The sequence below is a fragment of the Argopecten irradians genome, chromosome 1, assembly GCF_041381155.1.
Source record: "Argopecten irradians isolate NY chromosome 1, Ai_NY, whole genome shotgun sequence".
NCBI classification, from domain to species: domain Eukaryota; kingdom Metazoa; phylum Mollusca; class Bivalvia; order Pectinida; family Pectinidae; genus Argopecten; species Argopecten irradians.
Window position 1 is genome coordinate 15,667,069 of NC_091134.1, and position 16,115 is coordinate 15,683,183.

Consider the following 16,115-nt stretch of genomic DNA (forward strand, 5'->3'; position numbering starts at 1 on the left):
AGTTTGAGTCGTTTTGGTCTCCATACATTATTCATTTTGCAGTTACTAAATGGAAAGGGTCATCGACGAGATAAATTCGTTACACAGTTTGTAAGTGACCTAATACGGAAAAATATTGGGTCTCATATAAACATGTGTCAGGCTCGGCTTCGCCTCGCCCGATAAATTTTATTTTCGACCCAACATTTTTCCGTATTAGGTCACTAACAAACTGTATTATTAATAACACATAGGTCCACTACTTAACATGTATTCCCTAGTATTTTGTTGTCTTTTACTTTAGACTGTACATTTCGGAATAATGTTTGCTTCGTTCCTTCCTACAACACATTAAGTTTTAATTTAATGTTCAATTTGAGCAAATGATCGTCAATGTTTTCTTTAAATTACCTATAAGTGAAGCTGATGGGTTGAGATAAAGTTACCACAAAAAGACATGCATCATTTCCTATGTAAATTTACCAATTAAGGTTCCTTTAGCTATTTTGCCGAATGACGTTGTGATATTCAACTACTACACAGTAATTAGGACGTCGGCGGAACAACCAGCGTCATGAAAATCTAATATTAAAAAAAAATTAATATCTCTTTTTAAAAATGTTTAGGAAGTTATGATAATTGTAGTATACCGTAATCTATTAAGAACTTTTAAGAATCTACAAAATTAGCAGTTACGTTTTAAAAATTGAAACCGTTTTGGTAAAGGTATGCACCTTTAAAATAGGGCGGACCTTGCTACAAGACATTCGATTTACAAGTTCAAGTATATCTTCAATATTGTGCATCACATATAACTAGCATTTCCATTAAGTTTCATTTCAACGTCTTTATCATCTTGCATGGATGAAATTGCCGGCTTCCATTCCTTTGTAGGGTTCAATGATTTTCTGAATCTCTGAAACAGAACAGTCATCCAATGAGCTTAAATTTACTATAAGGACATCCTATTTCAAAACTGACAAAATTAAAATTCAGTGAACAATAGTAAAATATATATCATAAGACTCCTTGCTATGTGAATATGAAGGATATTCTACAAAAGAGTCACAACCATGGGTTTTACAACAGTTTTTGAATCCGAAGGTAGAATTTCCATATCCTTCATATCCGCACGTGAAAGTGTATTTTTATTACAATGTTACAGTTATGACAGCCCGCTATCTAGGGAAATAATTTCGTAGAAAACCCACAACTGCAAATCAAATAAAAAATTCGGAAATCCATCGCCGCTGACATGTTTCAAACGTAGGTACATGTACAACAGACCACATGCATGTCACTAAATAATATAAGAAGTAAAATCGCTATATCAAATTTATTTGGCATAGAAATGCGAAAATAGGTTGCCACATTAGTAAGTTAGTTTACAAGAATATGAACTGGGCCTAGCTTCACGAACATTCCTAACTTTTATTAACTTTAATTAAGGAATTCCTTAACTTAAATTTCCCCGTAGAAAAGGATTACAAAAGTTAAGGAAAAACCTCAAGTCGAGGAGCCTTCCTTTAAATTTGTAATGCTTTCCTAAGGATAATTTTAAGTTAAGGAATTCCTTAAATTTAAGGAATGTTCGTGGAACTTAGCCCTGACCTGTTTTGTATGCAGAATATACATGTATATTACCTCCCTTAGGAATTTACATTTTCTCCCTTAGGAATATACATGACCTCCGTTAGGAATATACATCACATCCGTTAGGAACATGTATCACCTCAATAGGAATATACATTATCTCCCTTAGGAATATACATTACCACCCTTAGGAATTTACATTACCTCCTTTAGGAATATGCATCACCTCACTAGTAATATACTTTATCTCCCTCAAGAATATGCATTACCTCCCTTAGGAATATACATTACCTCCCTTAGGCTGCCATGTTGCTGCTTCAGAATGATGTACATCGTTACTGGTATAGGTATAAGAGGGAGGAAGGCGATGATCCAGCCTATTCCTATAGACCAACCAGGGTAGGCAGTGGAACCATAGGACACAGGCTGGTGGTTGATCACTCCTATCAACCATAACCCCTGAATTAGAACATTAAAGCACTATAATAAGAAGAATACATATATATGATCAGTATCCGTCATTAACTTTAGTTGTAAATTTAGTTGGCGAGGATCAAGAATGAATTAAAGTTGCGACACAAGCTTTCTTTTCATTCTTGAGCCAAAATATATCCTGTAGATGAAGATTTTGATTAATTAACATTAATTCAAACACACCCCATACACACACTCACAAAAACTACACAAAAACAAGACTTCAGAGGGAAAATGGTTTTTAAACATTCTTAATTATACAAATTATATAGTATTTCTGCTTTGCTTTTAATAGTATATGCTAGTGCCATGACTTGTTTTGAAGTATCATAGAATGTAAATCATGTCTTTTTAACTTATGAAAAACAGAAACAATGAGTTGCCTTACAAAGACCATACTCACGAAACAGAGGAAAGGCGTTACAAACTTCCAGAGAATCATCCAAAGCTTATTCGGCCGGTAACCGATCATTGCCTCGATATTGTCATAGATACGTCCGGAGCCTGCAAGGGAACTGATGTTTTAGAGAATAACTTTGATCAATGCTTGACGACCTTCCCTCTAATGAAAATACATGTGATTGCGTTATTAAAACGTTAACTGTATAGTACCTACCGTATACCCACGCTAGGACAATTGTTTCCGAGCCCACCAGTAACAATATCGATAAACTTGATAGGTACCAGTCTGTCAGCTGTAAGACGTACATACCGCCCTGTATAAAATGGGACAAAAGAAGTAGATATTTGTAAATACATCTGTAATCAGGGATAGGACGGTATACTATTAAAATCGCTAATCATTAATTAAGATAATTTCTTTTTTTTGTATTAAGAAAGGAGCGAATTGTTTGTAGGAAAATACAACTTAAGTTTATATATTACCCCCTGATTTAATTGTTTGACCGTGAATTTAAACGCTCGTTTTGCTATACATAGTCCTCAATAATTGATATCGGACAATATAAAATGGCGATTTTCCATAAATAACAAAACAAAAAACAAAAAAATACAAAAAAAATACGCCTATGTGTTGGCCTGTTGCTTGAATAACCAAGCAACGGATTTATCAAATGTTGCTTTCCCACAAATAACATGAAGTCTCAATATCAGTGCCTGTCTGAATGTTTTATGATTTAGAAGAATATTGAAAAAAAAAAATCCTGTTGTAAATCATGGACCGGAAGTCAAGAGGAGCGATAATGATTCAGAAACATTTGATAAGAAATCAAGTAAATATTGAACCTCATTAAGTTGGTCCCATTTTTCAAACAAGCCGAAGATAGCTGACGTCGTTACTGTAAAAAACATTAGACTATCCTAACTATGTAAGGTCATTCCGAATGTTCCGAGAACGGGTCATGAACTTTCCTACTTCCGTTCGGCAACAATCGTAGCTTCTATGGTGACCAGCGGTACCATAGTTATTAAAAAAATGATTATAAATATTCCTTGATATATAAAGCTTGTTTGTGAGTGTAAAGCTCATAAGATATACCGTAACAGGCGAGATATGTCACGTACATGTACAAGTGACCATGAAACAGCTGTCGAAATGTACATGGTCCTATGGTATGGTATGCATGATCTGTATAACGTACCTGCATGACGAATACGATACCAATAATTGAGGAGAGTAATAAAATCACTGCGACTGTCAGTAGTCTACGGCGCCCAAATTTATTTGGCCAGGTATCTGTTAGCCCAGTATATAGCAGTTGCATATGAACAATCTGTGAACAAAAATGCGTGGATAACATGGAGAAAAGTAATGTAAGTCGACATCTGAAAGCTATTCAAGTCATTATGGCTTTAGAAAATGATGTATGACACGTATTTAAAATAGCTTAAAGTTAGAAGACAAAAGAGAATTCTAAGCATGAAACATGTGATACAGATATTTGTCTTTTGAAAATCGTGATAAATCACGTCTTTGGCTATTGTCGATAAATTCTTCAATATCATATCGCTCTTACTTTTGTCTTCTACCACGAATATTTTGTCCTTGTCTGTTTCCTAATCTGGTTAATTATAATAAAAATATGGATGTATGAAATAGAGAAGATCTTGTGAAAGTTTCGGGCTGGTAAGTACTCAGCAAGTATGAAGAGCAATCAAAAACATCTACTTTAAGATTGAAATGTAGATAATATACCTGAGAATCTAGACCAACTGTAAACAGCATAAGGAAGAAGAGAGCTGACCAGAGCTGTGGTAACTTGAGAGTTGCCAGTGCCTCGGGGTACACAATGAACGCAATACCAGGACCTTGAACATAGTCATTTATTTACTGTATAATTGCTAATATTCCCGAGGATTTAAATTTCGCAAATGTTGCGATTTTTCCCAATTCGCGAAAACAAACGACTCGCGAAAATCAAAATTATAGTTTTCCATATCAGAGCCTGTCATATGAATGATTTTTTCAAAAGATATAATTCGCGAATATAAGCCCCCACGAAAAAGTTCTAAATAATAAATCACGAAATTTTACACCTGCGAAATTTTAACAACTACATAGTATAAAAGAACATTAACGAATGAAAGTGAGAGTATTTGTATTTTATCAAGGTAATATCTCGTAGTAATAAAAGATGATGTTTTAATACCTTGATCAACGACGTCTTCAATCGATAAGTTCGCCTCCTGTGCCATGTATCCTAACGTTACAAATACAACACAGCCTGCAAACCAGCTGGTGAAGGCGTCAAACATCGGAATTATCATCGCATCTCTGTAAAATAGACAATGGAGTTAGTGTCAAACATAGGAATTATCATCGCATCCCTGTAAAATAGACAATGTAGCTAGTGTCAAACATTGGAATGATCATCGCATCCCTGTGAAATAGACAAAGGAGCTCGTGTCAAACATCGAATCTGTCATCGCGTCTCTGTTAATAGACAAATGAGCTAGTGTCAAACATTGAAATGATCATCGCATCCATGTAAAATAGACAAAGGAGCTAGTGTCAAACATAGGATCTGTCATATATAGCGTCTCTGTAAAATAGAAAATAACGCTAGTGTCAAACATCAGGATTGTCATCGCGTCCCTGTAAAATAGACAATGGGGCTAGTGTCAAAGAACTTACATGCGTCCTTGTCAAATGGAAAATAGTGCTAATGTCAAACATCAGAATTGTCATCGCGTCTCTGTTAATAGACAAAGGAACTAGTGTCAACATCCGAATGATCATCGCGTCTCTGTAAAATATACAAAGGAACTAGTGTCAACATCGGAATGATCATCGCATCTCTGTAAAATAGACAAAGGAACTAGTGTCAACATCGGAATGATCATCGCATCTCAGTAAAATATACAAAGGAACTAGTGTCAACATCGGAATGATCATCGCATCTCAGTAAAATATACAAGGGAACTAGTGTCAACATCGGAATGATCATCGCATCTCTGTAAAATATACAAAGGAACTAGTGTCAACATCGGAATGATCATCGCGTCTCTGCAAAATAGACAAAGGAACTAGTGTCAACATCGGAATGATCATCGCATCTCTGTAAAAATATACAAAGGAACTAGTGTCAACATCGGAATGATCATCGCATCTCTGTAAAATATACAAAGGAACTAGTGTCAACATCGGAATGATCATCGCGTCTCTGCAAAATAGACAAAGGAACTAGTGTCAACATCGGAATGAATGATCATCGCGTCTCTGCAAAATAGACAAAGGAACTAGTGTCAACATCGGAATGATCATCGCATCTCTGTAAAATATACAAAGGAACTAGTGTCAACATCGGAATGATGATCATCGCATCTCAGTAAAATAGACAAAGGAACTAGTGTCAACATCGGAATGATCATCGCATCTCTGTAAAATAGACAAAGGAACTAGTGTCAACATCGGAATGATCATCGCGTCTCTGCAAAATAGACAAAGGAACTAGTGTCAACATCGGAATGATCATCGCGTCTCTGCAAAATAGACAAAGGAGCTAGTGTCAACATCGGAATGATCATCGCGTCTCTGCAAAATAGACAAAGGAACTAGTGTCAACATCGGAATGATCATCGCATCTCCTGTAAAATAGACAAAGGAACTAGTGTCAACATCGGAATGATCATCGCATCTCTGTAAAATATACAAAGGAACTAGTGTCAACATCGGAATGATCATCGCGTCCCTGTAAATTAGACAAAGGAGCTAGTATCAAACATCGGGATTATCATCGCATCTCTGTAAAATATACAAAGGAACTAGTGTCAACATCGGAATGATCATCGCGTCTCTGCAAAATAGACAAAGGAACTAGTGTCAACATCGGAATGATCATCGCGTCTCTGCAAAATAGACAAAGGAACTAGTGTCAACATCGGAATGATCATCGCGTCTCTGCAAAATAGACAAAGGAACTAGTGTCAACATCGGAATGATCATCGCATCTCTGTAAAATATACAAAGGAACTAGTGTCAACATCGGAATGATCATCGCGTCTCTGCAAAATAGACAAAGGAACTAGTGTCAACATCGGAATGATCATCGCATCTCTGTAAAATAGACAAAGGAACTAGTGTCAACATCGGAACGATCATCGCATCTCTGTAAAATAGACAAAGGAACTAGTGTCAACATCGGAATGATCATCGCGTCCCTGTAAATTAGACAAAGGAGCTAGTATCAAACATCGGGATTATCATCGCATCCCTGTAAAATGGAAAATGGCGCTAGTTTCAAACATCGGGATTGTCATCGCGTCCCTGAAAATTAGACACGGAACTAGGGTCAGATATCGGGAAAGTCATCGCGTCCCTGTTGAATGGAAGATGGCGCTAGTGTCATGCCCTGTTAAAAACCGTTAATGTTAAACATCAGAATAATCATCGCGTCCCTGTAAAATGACTAAAAAACGCTTGTGTCAAACATCGGGATTGTCATCGCATCCCTGTAATATATACAAAAGAGCTAGTGTCAAAATACGGATTTGTCATTGCGTCGTCCCTGTAAAATAAAAACAATGCTATTGTTGAACATTAAAATAATGTCAAATATAGAAATTGCATTGTATATCATACATTATTATGTTCAGCCTTTATTAATGCAATATAAATCAGCATGCTTAAGGCAGAATCATAAACAACTCTGTAGACGATAATCTTCTCTAGGTTAAAAGTTGTAAAATGTTCGGGAACTGTTCCCTCCTTACGCAATTTCCACAATTTTGACAATGGTCTTTGACTCGCTGCCGTAAACGAACCAACACGTGAACTTAATCTTAATTTTGTTGAAAATATTCGCCATAAGTCTGTTCTAAATTAGAATAACACAAACTTCAATAGTAGGTAATTATTTTTAATTTAACAGCCTTATCCGTGTGTTTTTCTCGAGCACTTGTCAGGGGAGTCTACTTGAAATTTGACGTACAATTGTCTTGCCATGTATGAGAAATGGAAAAAATTTGAAAAAATTGAAATGTAACAGTACCTAATAGTTTTAAATTGATCACACGATTAGGATTACAGTAGTGAGTCAGGGTGCTTAACAACTGAGCTAGCCCCCTACTAAGTTTTGTTCATGTTTGAGAGATAATCATACAGCTGTCGTGATATTGTACCTGTATATATTGTTGTGGAATTTGTTATGACTGGCCAACACGATCAAAGCACCAGACGACAGACTCAAGGAGTAAAACGTCTGTGCCGCCGCATCCACCCAAACCTGTGGAAAAAGAAACCATATAAATACTGTTAAACCTGCTATTAAGTAACATGGAAACGCGGTATACAGTACAAACTTCATAGCAGAAAACAGTTTCTACTTGATCTTTGATTTATGTTTTATCTTGCAGATGGTTTTCTCAAAGAAATCATTTCACTTTTGCCGGATCTGATGAAAGCATATGCATATCGAATCGAGTCTGACTGTCGGTATGCTCCATATTCTTACAGATCAGAATAACTTTTACACATACTATAAAACTTCTCTTTTTTTCGCCTGCGATTTATTGAAATCGTGATCAAGGAATATTTGCGAAAGTTTATTATCTTCAACATTGTATTGAAAGGTATTTCCATTTAACTTTTGTTCGCGAAACTAATAATCTTCACAAATATGTTTTGAATTGGAATTCGAGAAATTCTGTAGTCTCGAAAACAAATTAGTTTACAGCATAAATGTATACAATAATTACACATCGTAAGTGCAAATATTTACGTCTAACTTGAGGAGTTCCTGCCATCTGGGCAGCATGTAGTACTTAAATCCTTGTATAGATCCTGGCAGTGTTAACCCCCTGATCAGCAGAGCTGTCAGGAACACGTACGGTATTGATGCCATTACGTACATAACCTAATAACAGTTAAAAAAATAATACATTCTTAGGGTATCAGATATGTACCATTGGAAACAAGACTTATTAGCATATGTCTAAAGATATAAGAATCTAAAAAGATCTCCCCAAATGTTCCTAATGAGAAAGAAATATTGTAGTACATTGTATAACATATCTCTTAATCTTATTTGAGAACCTCTGAAAGATTCCGAAGTGTTATATAACCTGTTTTTTCAAAGTCACACTGGATATTTTTTTAAATACCTGCATTATTCATTATCTTATAGGCAAATGATAACATAAAAATACAATACGATCTACAAAACATTTTAAATGTAAACGTTATGATTACATACCGGTGTTACCTGACGAAATTAAGAACGGATAGAAAGTAATGTGTAGACATACCTTTCCTGAAGAATGAATTCCTTTGATTAGACAAAGAAAGATGACGATAGAAGTGGCGAGCACCCCTAGGAGTAACTCCCAGCGAACTGTCCCCATGGTCTGTATACCTTCGGTTAGCTGTAGGACATTGTTCCTGAAGTTAGTAATGCCATCATTAATAAACATTTAATCATAGTCTAAATTGAAGGACGCCAATATAAATGACAATAATTACTATTTATTAAGTCTAAGGTTTAAATTGAAAAAAATATAAAGGAGTAAAAGATTTTTAGAAACAATCTGAAATGCGACGTTTTTTTCTTTGATGCTAAATCGGTATCACATACGATACGTTTTATTATTTGTTTCAAATGATAAATAAATTGACATATGTTGTGATTCAAATGAGAGGGTTGTATTAGATAAATCTACAATTTCTGTTAGTTTCAATTGAAGAGACGGGAAGATGTGTTGGAATTATTTGTTTTTAATCACTTTATTGGAAAAACAGTCCATTATACCCATGGATACCTGAACTCGGTTAGCAGGTACTAGACTTTTTTATTTTTGGTATCGATCAAACAACGTTGTGTACTATCACTATACTCGCATGTGTTATAGATTGAGCGCACTCACATTGAATGCCAATTCACACAATGTAATACCTTTTCCTTGGATATGACATTATAAAGTCTCATTAACGATTAGTGAAATTTGATTAAGAAACCTCTCTGGTGTGGTTTCAGTCTCGTCAAAATCTCGATTCATCCTTGGTCAATGAGTTTTCGTCTTTTTTACAAAAAGATATTTGTCTCTATTTGCAACAAGTTTGGCATATGAAAAATGTATCAAAGTAAGATTTCTACTGCTGGCAGAATATTAAGAAATAACATCAGTTTCACGTTGTTTTTAAACCTTTAATCCGTTGAAATCAAATCTTCGATCTGCATTGTAAAGGGAGTAGGAATATAATATGTTACTTTTCTGAGCAAATATAATTGGTTTACTTTTGAATAACAGTAACAGTTATATTTTTTAAAAGAATTAACAAAACACTGGTTTTTGTCATATCTTCAAAAAATTATACCTAACAAACACCCAATTCTTGGGCGGTCAAAACCATGGAAATCTGGTAAAAATACACATTACAACCTGTGTTAATTCATTATAATTCACTCAGAAAGTTTCATTAATTCCATTTCCAAATCCAATGTGTATCTTCAAAAACTATTCAAAGAATAATTTCTCATTCCATATAAGAATATCGTTAAAATATTTACTAAACGATTTTTTAACTTCCACTGTCAACTTAAAATTGACCGATTTTCAACATTATAATCTAAATAGGTCAAACAAATATCAAACTACCGATGGGAAAGGACTAAGCCTATACGTGGTTATCGCTCAGCATACAGGGAGTAGGACGACTGGTTCGCTCGTTGTCAGTATAATGTGACCGGATGGGGTGTGGGTTGCTTGGTGATATAGCACTATAAAAAGGGCAACAGTTCCACTATACAAGAAGACACAACATGAATATAACGCATTCTCCCTAAACACGCACCTCGCATATCATACACGCAGCACACCACATACATGGGAGGACGTCCTTACATGACCATAGCTGTTAATAGGACGTTAATTAATCAAACAAACAAACAAACAAAAGCGAGTAACCAGCAAGTACTTCACCCATTCAATGCGTATTCTGTCTGATAACTGTGTCAGTAAGTTTAACATTAAAATAGGATAATATCATATATTAAAATTGCGTGATTTATCTAATAGATACACTATCAGTTAGTATGGATGTTAGGAAAGCCTTATACTGTTCATTGATAATGCTATACTCTCATTGCGTGATATGGACTTTTGATAAGTACATACAATGTATATACACTGAAGATGGTGATTTTGTAAGATGTGTAAATGGCAAACGATGTTCTGATGACCTCATACAGTTATATAGTCAAACCAGATAGTTGTCAAACAGAAAGTACACTTTGTTTAAAATATACAAATATACAGATAATTATTAAAAACGGAGAATACGAAACAACTCCGGAGTTAAATCGATTGATTATTGTCCTGAAATACCATTTTAACTCGTCTGTTATCACTGAACAGCATAATATTTGTCCGTTCTACTTATTATGGATCTATAAAAATGCAGGAAAGTCGTACTTAATTCATGACTCTTTTATCCCATTGGATTGAAATTGTTTTTATGGTTTATTTGACACACTTGAAGGTACGTGGCAAATGCTTTTAGTCATGGCAATTTCTGTTTCGCACAGCTTTGTAAGAATTCCAAATCTAATCAAGTCATTTGAGTTGAACAGAAATCAACGCTAAGACATTTGATCTTATTACAGGTGCTTGAAATAAATAAAAAATAATCGTTGTGATGAAATAAATTAAAAAGGAAAGTTTCTAAATTAAAAAAAAATCATTATAGTTGAATCAGGGATGTACTATATATTACAAATACAACAATTTGATCACTAAATAACACTTTTGAAAATTTGATGGATTTGGAGATCGAAAGAGACATACATAATCCTTTCGCCAAAGAAAAACAGAATGCCAACAAAATATGCTGAAAGAGTAAGTCTACAATTAAAATAACAAATAGACGGAATGAAAATATAAGTTCTCCGTTGTATGGGAAAAAAACTAAACTTACTCCCAGAATTCCTCAGATGGAGGTTTGCGTGTAATATTAGTATCTCCGTTGATATAAGTGTTATTTATCAACATGGATTCGTTTCCGGTTCCGTTGCTATACATCCGAGTTCTTACAGAACATATTTCTGTGTTCCAATCATTACCACACGTGGACCAAGGTACGGTCGGGAAGAAGGAACTTCCAAAGTAGTAAAGGGTCCAGGATAGGATCACTGAATAGTAGGTCCCTACTATGAAGGTCAAGGTCATCATTCCATAACCAATTCCTGTATAAAATCAATGATATTCTTTGACAGTGTGCCATTATGTACATTTTTTATACATTAATATAATGAGTGAGTATGTTTAACTTCTTTTATCTTAGAGTTATGTTGGTTTCCATGGAAACTTTTTATCATATTTTGAAACTTAACGCATCTAATCTTGAACCTTTTCTCAAATTAATACGTATTATTACGAAATTTCTACTCGTTATTACTTATGATTATCATTAACCTTGTTAACTTTCGAAACGCAGAAATAACAACGTTTCTGTCAATCAATAGTATGCAGATATTTACTGAGCTGCGTGGTATCTGATATATTATTTGAATGGTGATACATGTACATTAGATGAACAGCAGACCCGTATCATACCGGTACCTTTGAACAATGGACAACATTCCCAAACTTTTCCTGGTCCGAGATTTGAGTACTGGGCGTACGAAAATTGCAGAAAGACACATGGTGTTCCGATAAGGAACAGACACAGGAAGTATGGGATGAGGAATGCACCTGCAACAGTAACAAGTTAAATAAAGATTGAAGGCATATTATAACTCGACGTTTTAGAATAGATATTTCAGTATGTCGTCTTCTTATTGATAAAGTCAAGTAGGCGTAAGGCTACCTGTGTAACATTAATGGCAAAATACATGAGGCCACAGAATTTTGTATAAATCAAATGAAATAAAACAAATTTAAAACATTGTTATCATGTTTCATCTCATTTCAAAACCCCATTCGAATGCACGACGTGATATCAGGTATTCATATTGCAGTCTAAGGGTGATTTAGTATTTAAGTTATAAGTGTAAAAGGTAGATATATATTCCATGTCTCCGGGAACATAATTTATTTACAAGTGTGGTTTAGGGGTACTATTACGAGACAGATATTAAAATCATATTTTCATATTTTACTTCTAGCGAAAGAAATGTATAAGTTCGGTTTCGCTGTCCTACCGCCGTAACAGGTGTTTCACGATGATAGGACCACGTAATAGTTTTTGTCAGTACAGAAAGGTTGATATGAATCAGCGAGACAAACAATTTCAACAGTGTATACTATAATAAAAGTCTAGTCCTGATAACGACATCAAATTTCATTTGCTTATCTAAATATGGAAATATTTTGTAATAACAGAATATCATATACTTTTAGGTAGTTCGAAACTTTTTATGGATTATTTATCATTCGTGTAATAAGAATTTAGCACGAATAACTAACAAACAGCTATTGCAATTCCTTATTGTTTGCTTCGTAAGTGCAACGAGCGGTAATAATAATAATGCATTTTGGAAGATTAGATCAGAAGGACAGTCGAGATTTGTTCCTGTTCAGACGTGGAAAGGAAGGCATATATGATTGCACATGCATTGCTATGTGGGTTTTTTTCACGTAATCGTTTGATTTGTATTCCTCTCACATTCCCATCACCTTCAGTGTACCTTTATGCGGGCCAATAAGAGTGATTTACATGAGAGGTTGTAGATATTTGTCACAACTGTTATAAGATAGAAGAATGCTCTAACAAAATATATAAATTGAGATATAAAGTTTGTAACAGGAATATTATTAATATGTACATGGAGGATGATAAAATGGTACGGACTAAGGTAAATGTTGTCATGAAGTTGTTTGGAAATTTTGATAACACTGAAACTCAAACGCGTATTATGATTTTTATTTTATTTTTTACATTGATTGTGAAGCAAATTTTTGTGTCTGCATATTTAATTCCATTGAAAACGCTTTCAAATTTCAAACACAGTTTTGATATACTTGATGGAAATTTCCGGAAACAACTTCGGTTTTATTTTTTATTAGTTTAACGTCATGGTAACAGCTAGAATATGAAAAACGTTACAGATCACTGCACATTCAGCTTTGAAGTGCTTCTCACGTGAAAATTGTCTCGCAAACACTTGCAAACTCTATGATGCATTTGAAATAATGATTTAATGCGATAACCCTGGATTACGACATCAAAACAAATCTTTGCTTTATTTCGACCCTAATGACTTGTCGAATGAGTTGACTGTTATTTCACTGTCTTAGTTACTAAATAAGTATGAACATGTATGTATGAGAACAGACAATGGAACTGAAACACCTACCCCCTCCGTTCTTGTAACAGATATACGGAAATCTCCAGATGTTACCCAGTCCAACAGTTACTCCAATGCAAGAAAACAAAAACTCCAGTCGGTTAGACCAGTTTCCACGCGACTGGTTCGCCATTTTATACTTGAGAAGTACGAAAAATTGTGTATAACCTTTAACGTTCCTAGCTTTGATCCTTATAACAAATCATTTCAGTTATGTTGATATTGAGAGTTGTTCCGACGGACGGTTGATTCATTGGTTGATGGGGCCTAACATCCCAGTTCCGGTTATAACCGAGCCTAAAAGACTTCTGACGGATGGCGTTACAACTGCAGCTAATCAACCTTTCACAGTTATCACGTGATCTTTCGACTTTGAATATAACCCGGCTGGGAGTTCCATCCACACATGGATGCACATGGCTGAGGATAAATACAAGTCACACAGCGCCAAACATGGAGTTTCTGTCCACATATTCAATATGGTTTGATGGACGTCCTTTATAGTAATTATGTATACGTTTAAGTCATACATTTGTCAATATAAATGTAAATAGATATGAGTTGATGGCCTATAAATGACGGTATCTTTTACATCTTGAAAACAAAATCAGTAACACATGTTGACTCCGTTATTTTGCTTTTATTGGAAATATAAAATAACAGCTAACAGTAAAAGTTGCAAGCAACACACGTCCCCTGCCATCAATTGCATTTCTAATCTATGGCAAGTTATAATTATGTGACCGGATGTCTCATACAAAAAACCCAAGATGTGTATGCTATCATTGTATAAAGTTTGAACAAATTCTGTTAATATGTCCTCAAGTTATCATCCAGAAACTAAAATTTGTTTATTAACCTATTTTTAGTAACAGTAACCTTTGTAATTAACCTTTTGAACCCAAATTCGACCCCAAGCTGTGCCACTTCCTATGATATCATAGTATGAAATGTTAACAAATTATGTTGATGTGTTCCCAAGCTATCACCCGAGAATTAAAATGTGTCTAACAGTGACCTTTTTGGTTGGACTTTTGATCCCAAATTTAATCCCAAGCTGTAATTTCATATACCACCTTTGTGTGAGGTTTGATAAAAAATAAATATATGTGCAGCATTATGAAGAAAAACGTAATATAAACATCATTTTTATATGTTTCGCTCGTTTGTATAATTAGTGACGATTGAGTCGAACCCCGCACGGTATACTATTATTGTCAAACAAGTTAACTTCCCGGCGTTTAACATTGGGTTTTCGAATAAGTTTTAACAAGTCATGGCGATATAAAACGAGCTAAAGTAATACACGTTGTATAAGACACATTTTATTATAAAAGTTATTCACTAACCGTGTGTGATTATCTCCATGGATTGACTCAATTACATAGGGATGTAATTGATTGAATAACACACGTCATTACCTTTGCATGTATTTTGAAAAAAGTTAATTTCAATTGTAACACCAATTTCCATTGGTTTAAATTTTTTAGATAACTTTTGCATAATCTGAACAATTTTTTGTCGAGTTAATCTGTACAATTTTTTGTCGAGTTTTGTGACGAAAAGGGGTTTTGAGAGATTTTTTTTAAAGCGGCACTGTCATTGGCCAAACTAAACTATTTGCTAAGATATCAATGCGACACAACGGGATTTGTTTTACAGTAAAATTAAGAAAAAGCACGAAAATCCATGATCTTTGCTATAAAATAATAGATCATATTCATATTTACTATAATTATAAAAGGACATGCAGCACATTTTCAGAATCAGAAGTCGTATGCATATGAGATACTGACCTAAAATCGTTCATTCAAAATTCGATGCTACGTTTCCAGAATTCTCAATCTAATTATCTCCGTTTTCTAAATAATTGTTTTCAACATACTTGTGAATATATAAGTTCGTATCCAATGCCTCTTATTGATAACTATGCATTCGTAATTACGATTATTATTTTATTATTTAAGCATTGATGTCATTATGTTTTAACTTCATCGGGTTATAAAAGAAATTTTGTTTGCAAACTGTGTGGATCTGCTTATAATATATTTTTCAGACTACTTGATAACATATATTACGTTTAAACGTACGACTCCATTGATTTTCCATTGGATTATTTTTTCTTAATCAATACGCATCGTCGACGTCTCTATTGTGACGTCATGATTACGTCGGGTTTTCGCGCCTTTCTCGGATTTTTTTTTCCAAAGTATATGAATAATCAGAATGTCGGAAAACAAATAAAAATTAATTATTCGCGAAACATTTTAAATCGTGTTCAGATTATCTCGCGAAAAGATGCGAAAATTTCCTTCTCGCAAAAAGAAA

General features: G+C 34.5%; 1 protein-coding gene across 1 annotated transcript; it reads right to left on the reverse strand.

Annotated features, from left to right (window-relative positions):
* Positions 1–373: 373 nt before the first annotated feature.
* On the reverse strand, positions 374–14,101 carry LOC138318876 (sodium- and chloride-dependent creatine transporter 1-like). The gene is made up of 13 exons (XM_069261662.1): positions 13,797–14,101; positions 12,061–12,192; positions 11,417–11,684; positions 8,752–8,884; positions 8,226–8,360; positions 7,627–7,730; positions 4,656–4,780; positions 4,202–4,314; positions 3,648–3,779; positions 2,663–2,762; positions 2,450–2,550; positions 1,864–2,031; positions 374–895 (listed from the first exon to the last, which is right to left on the reverse strand). The coding sequence occupies exons 1-13, from the start codon at positions 13,918–13,920 to the stop codon at positions 785–787; spliced, it is 1,746 nt and encodes a 581-aa protein (XP_069117763.1). The 5' UTR covers positions 13,921–14,101; the 3' UTR covers positions 374–784.
* Positions 14,102–16,115: the final 2,014 nt, after the last annotated feature.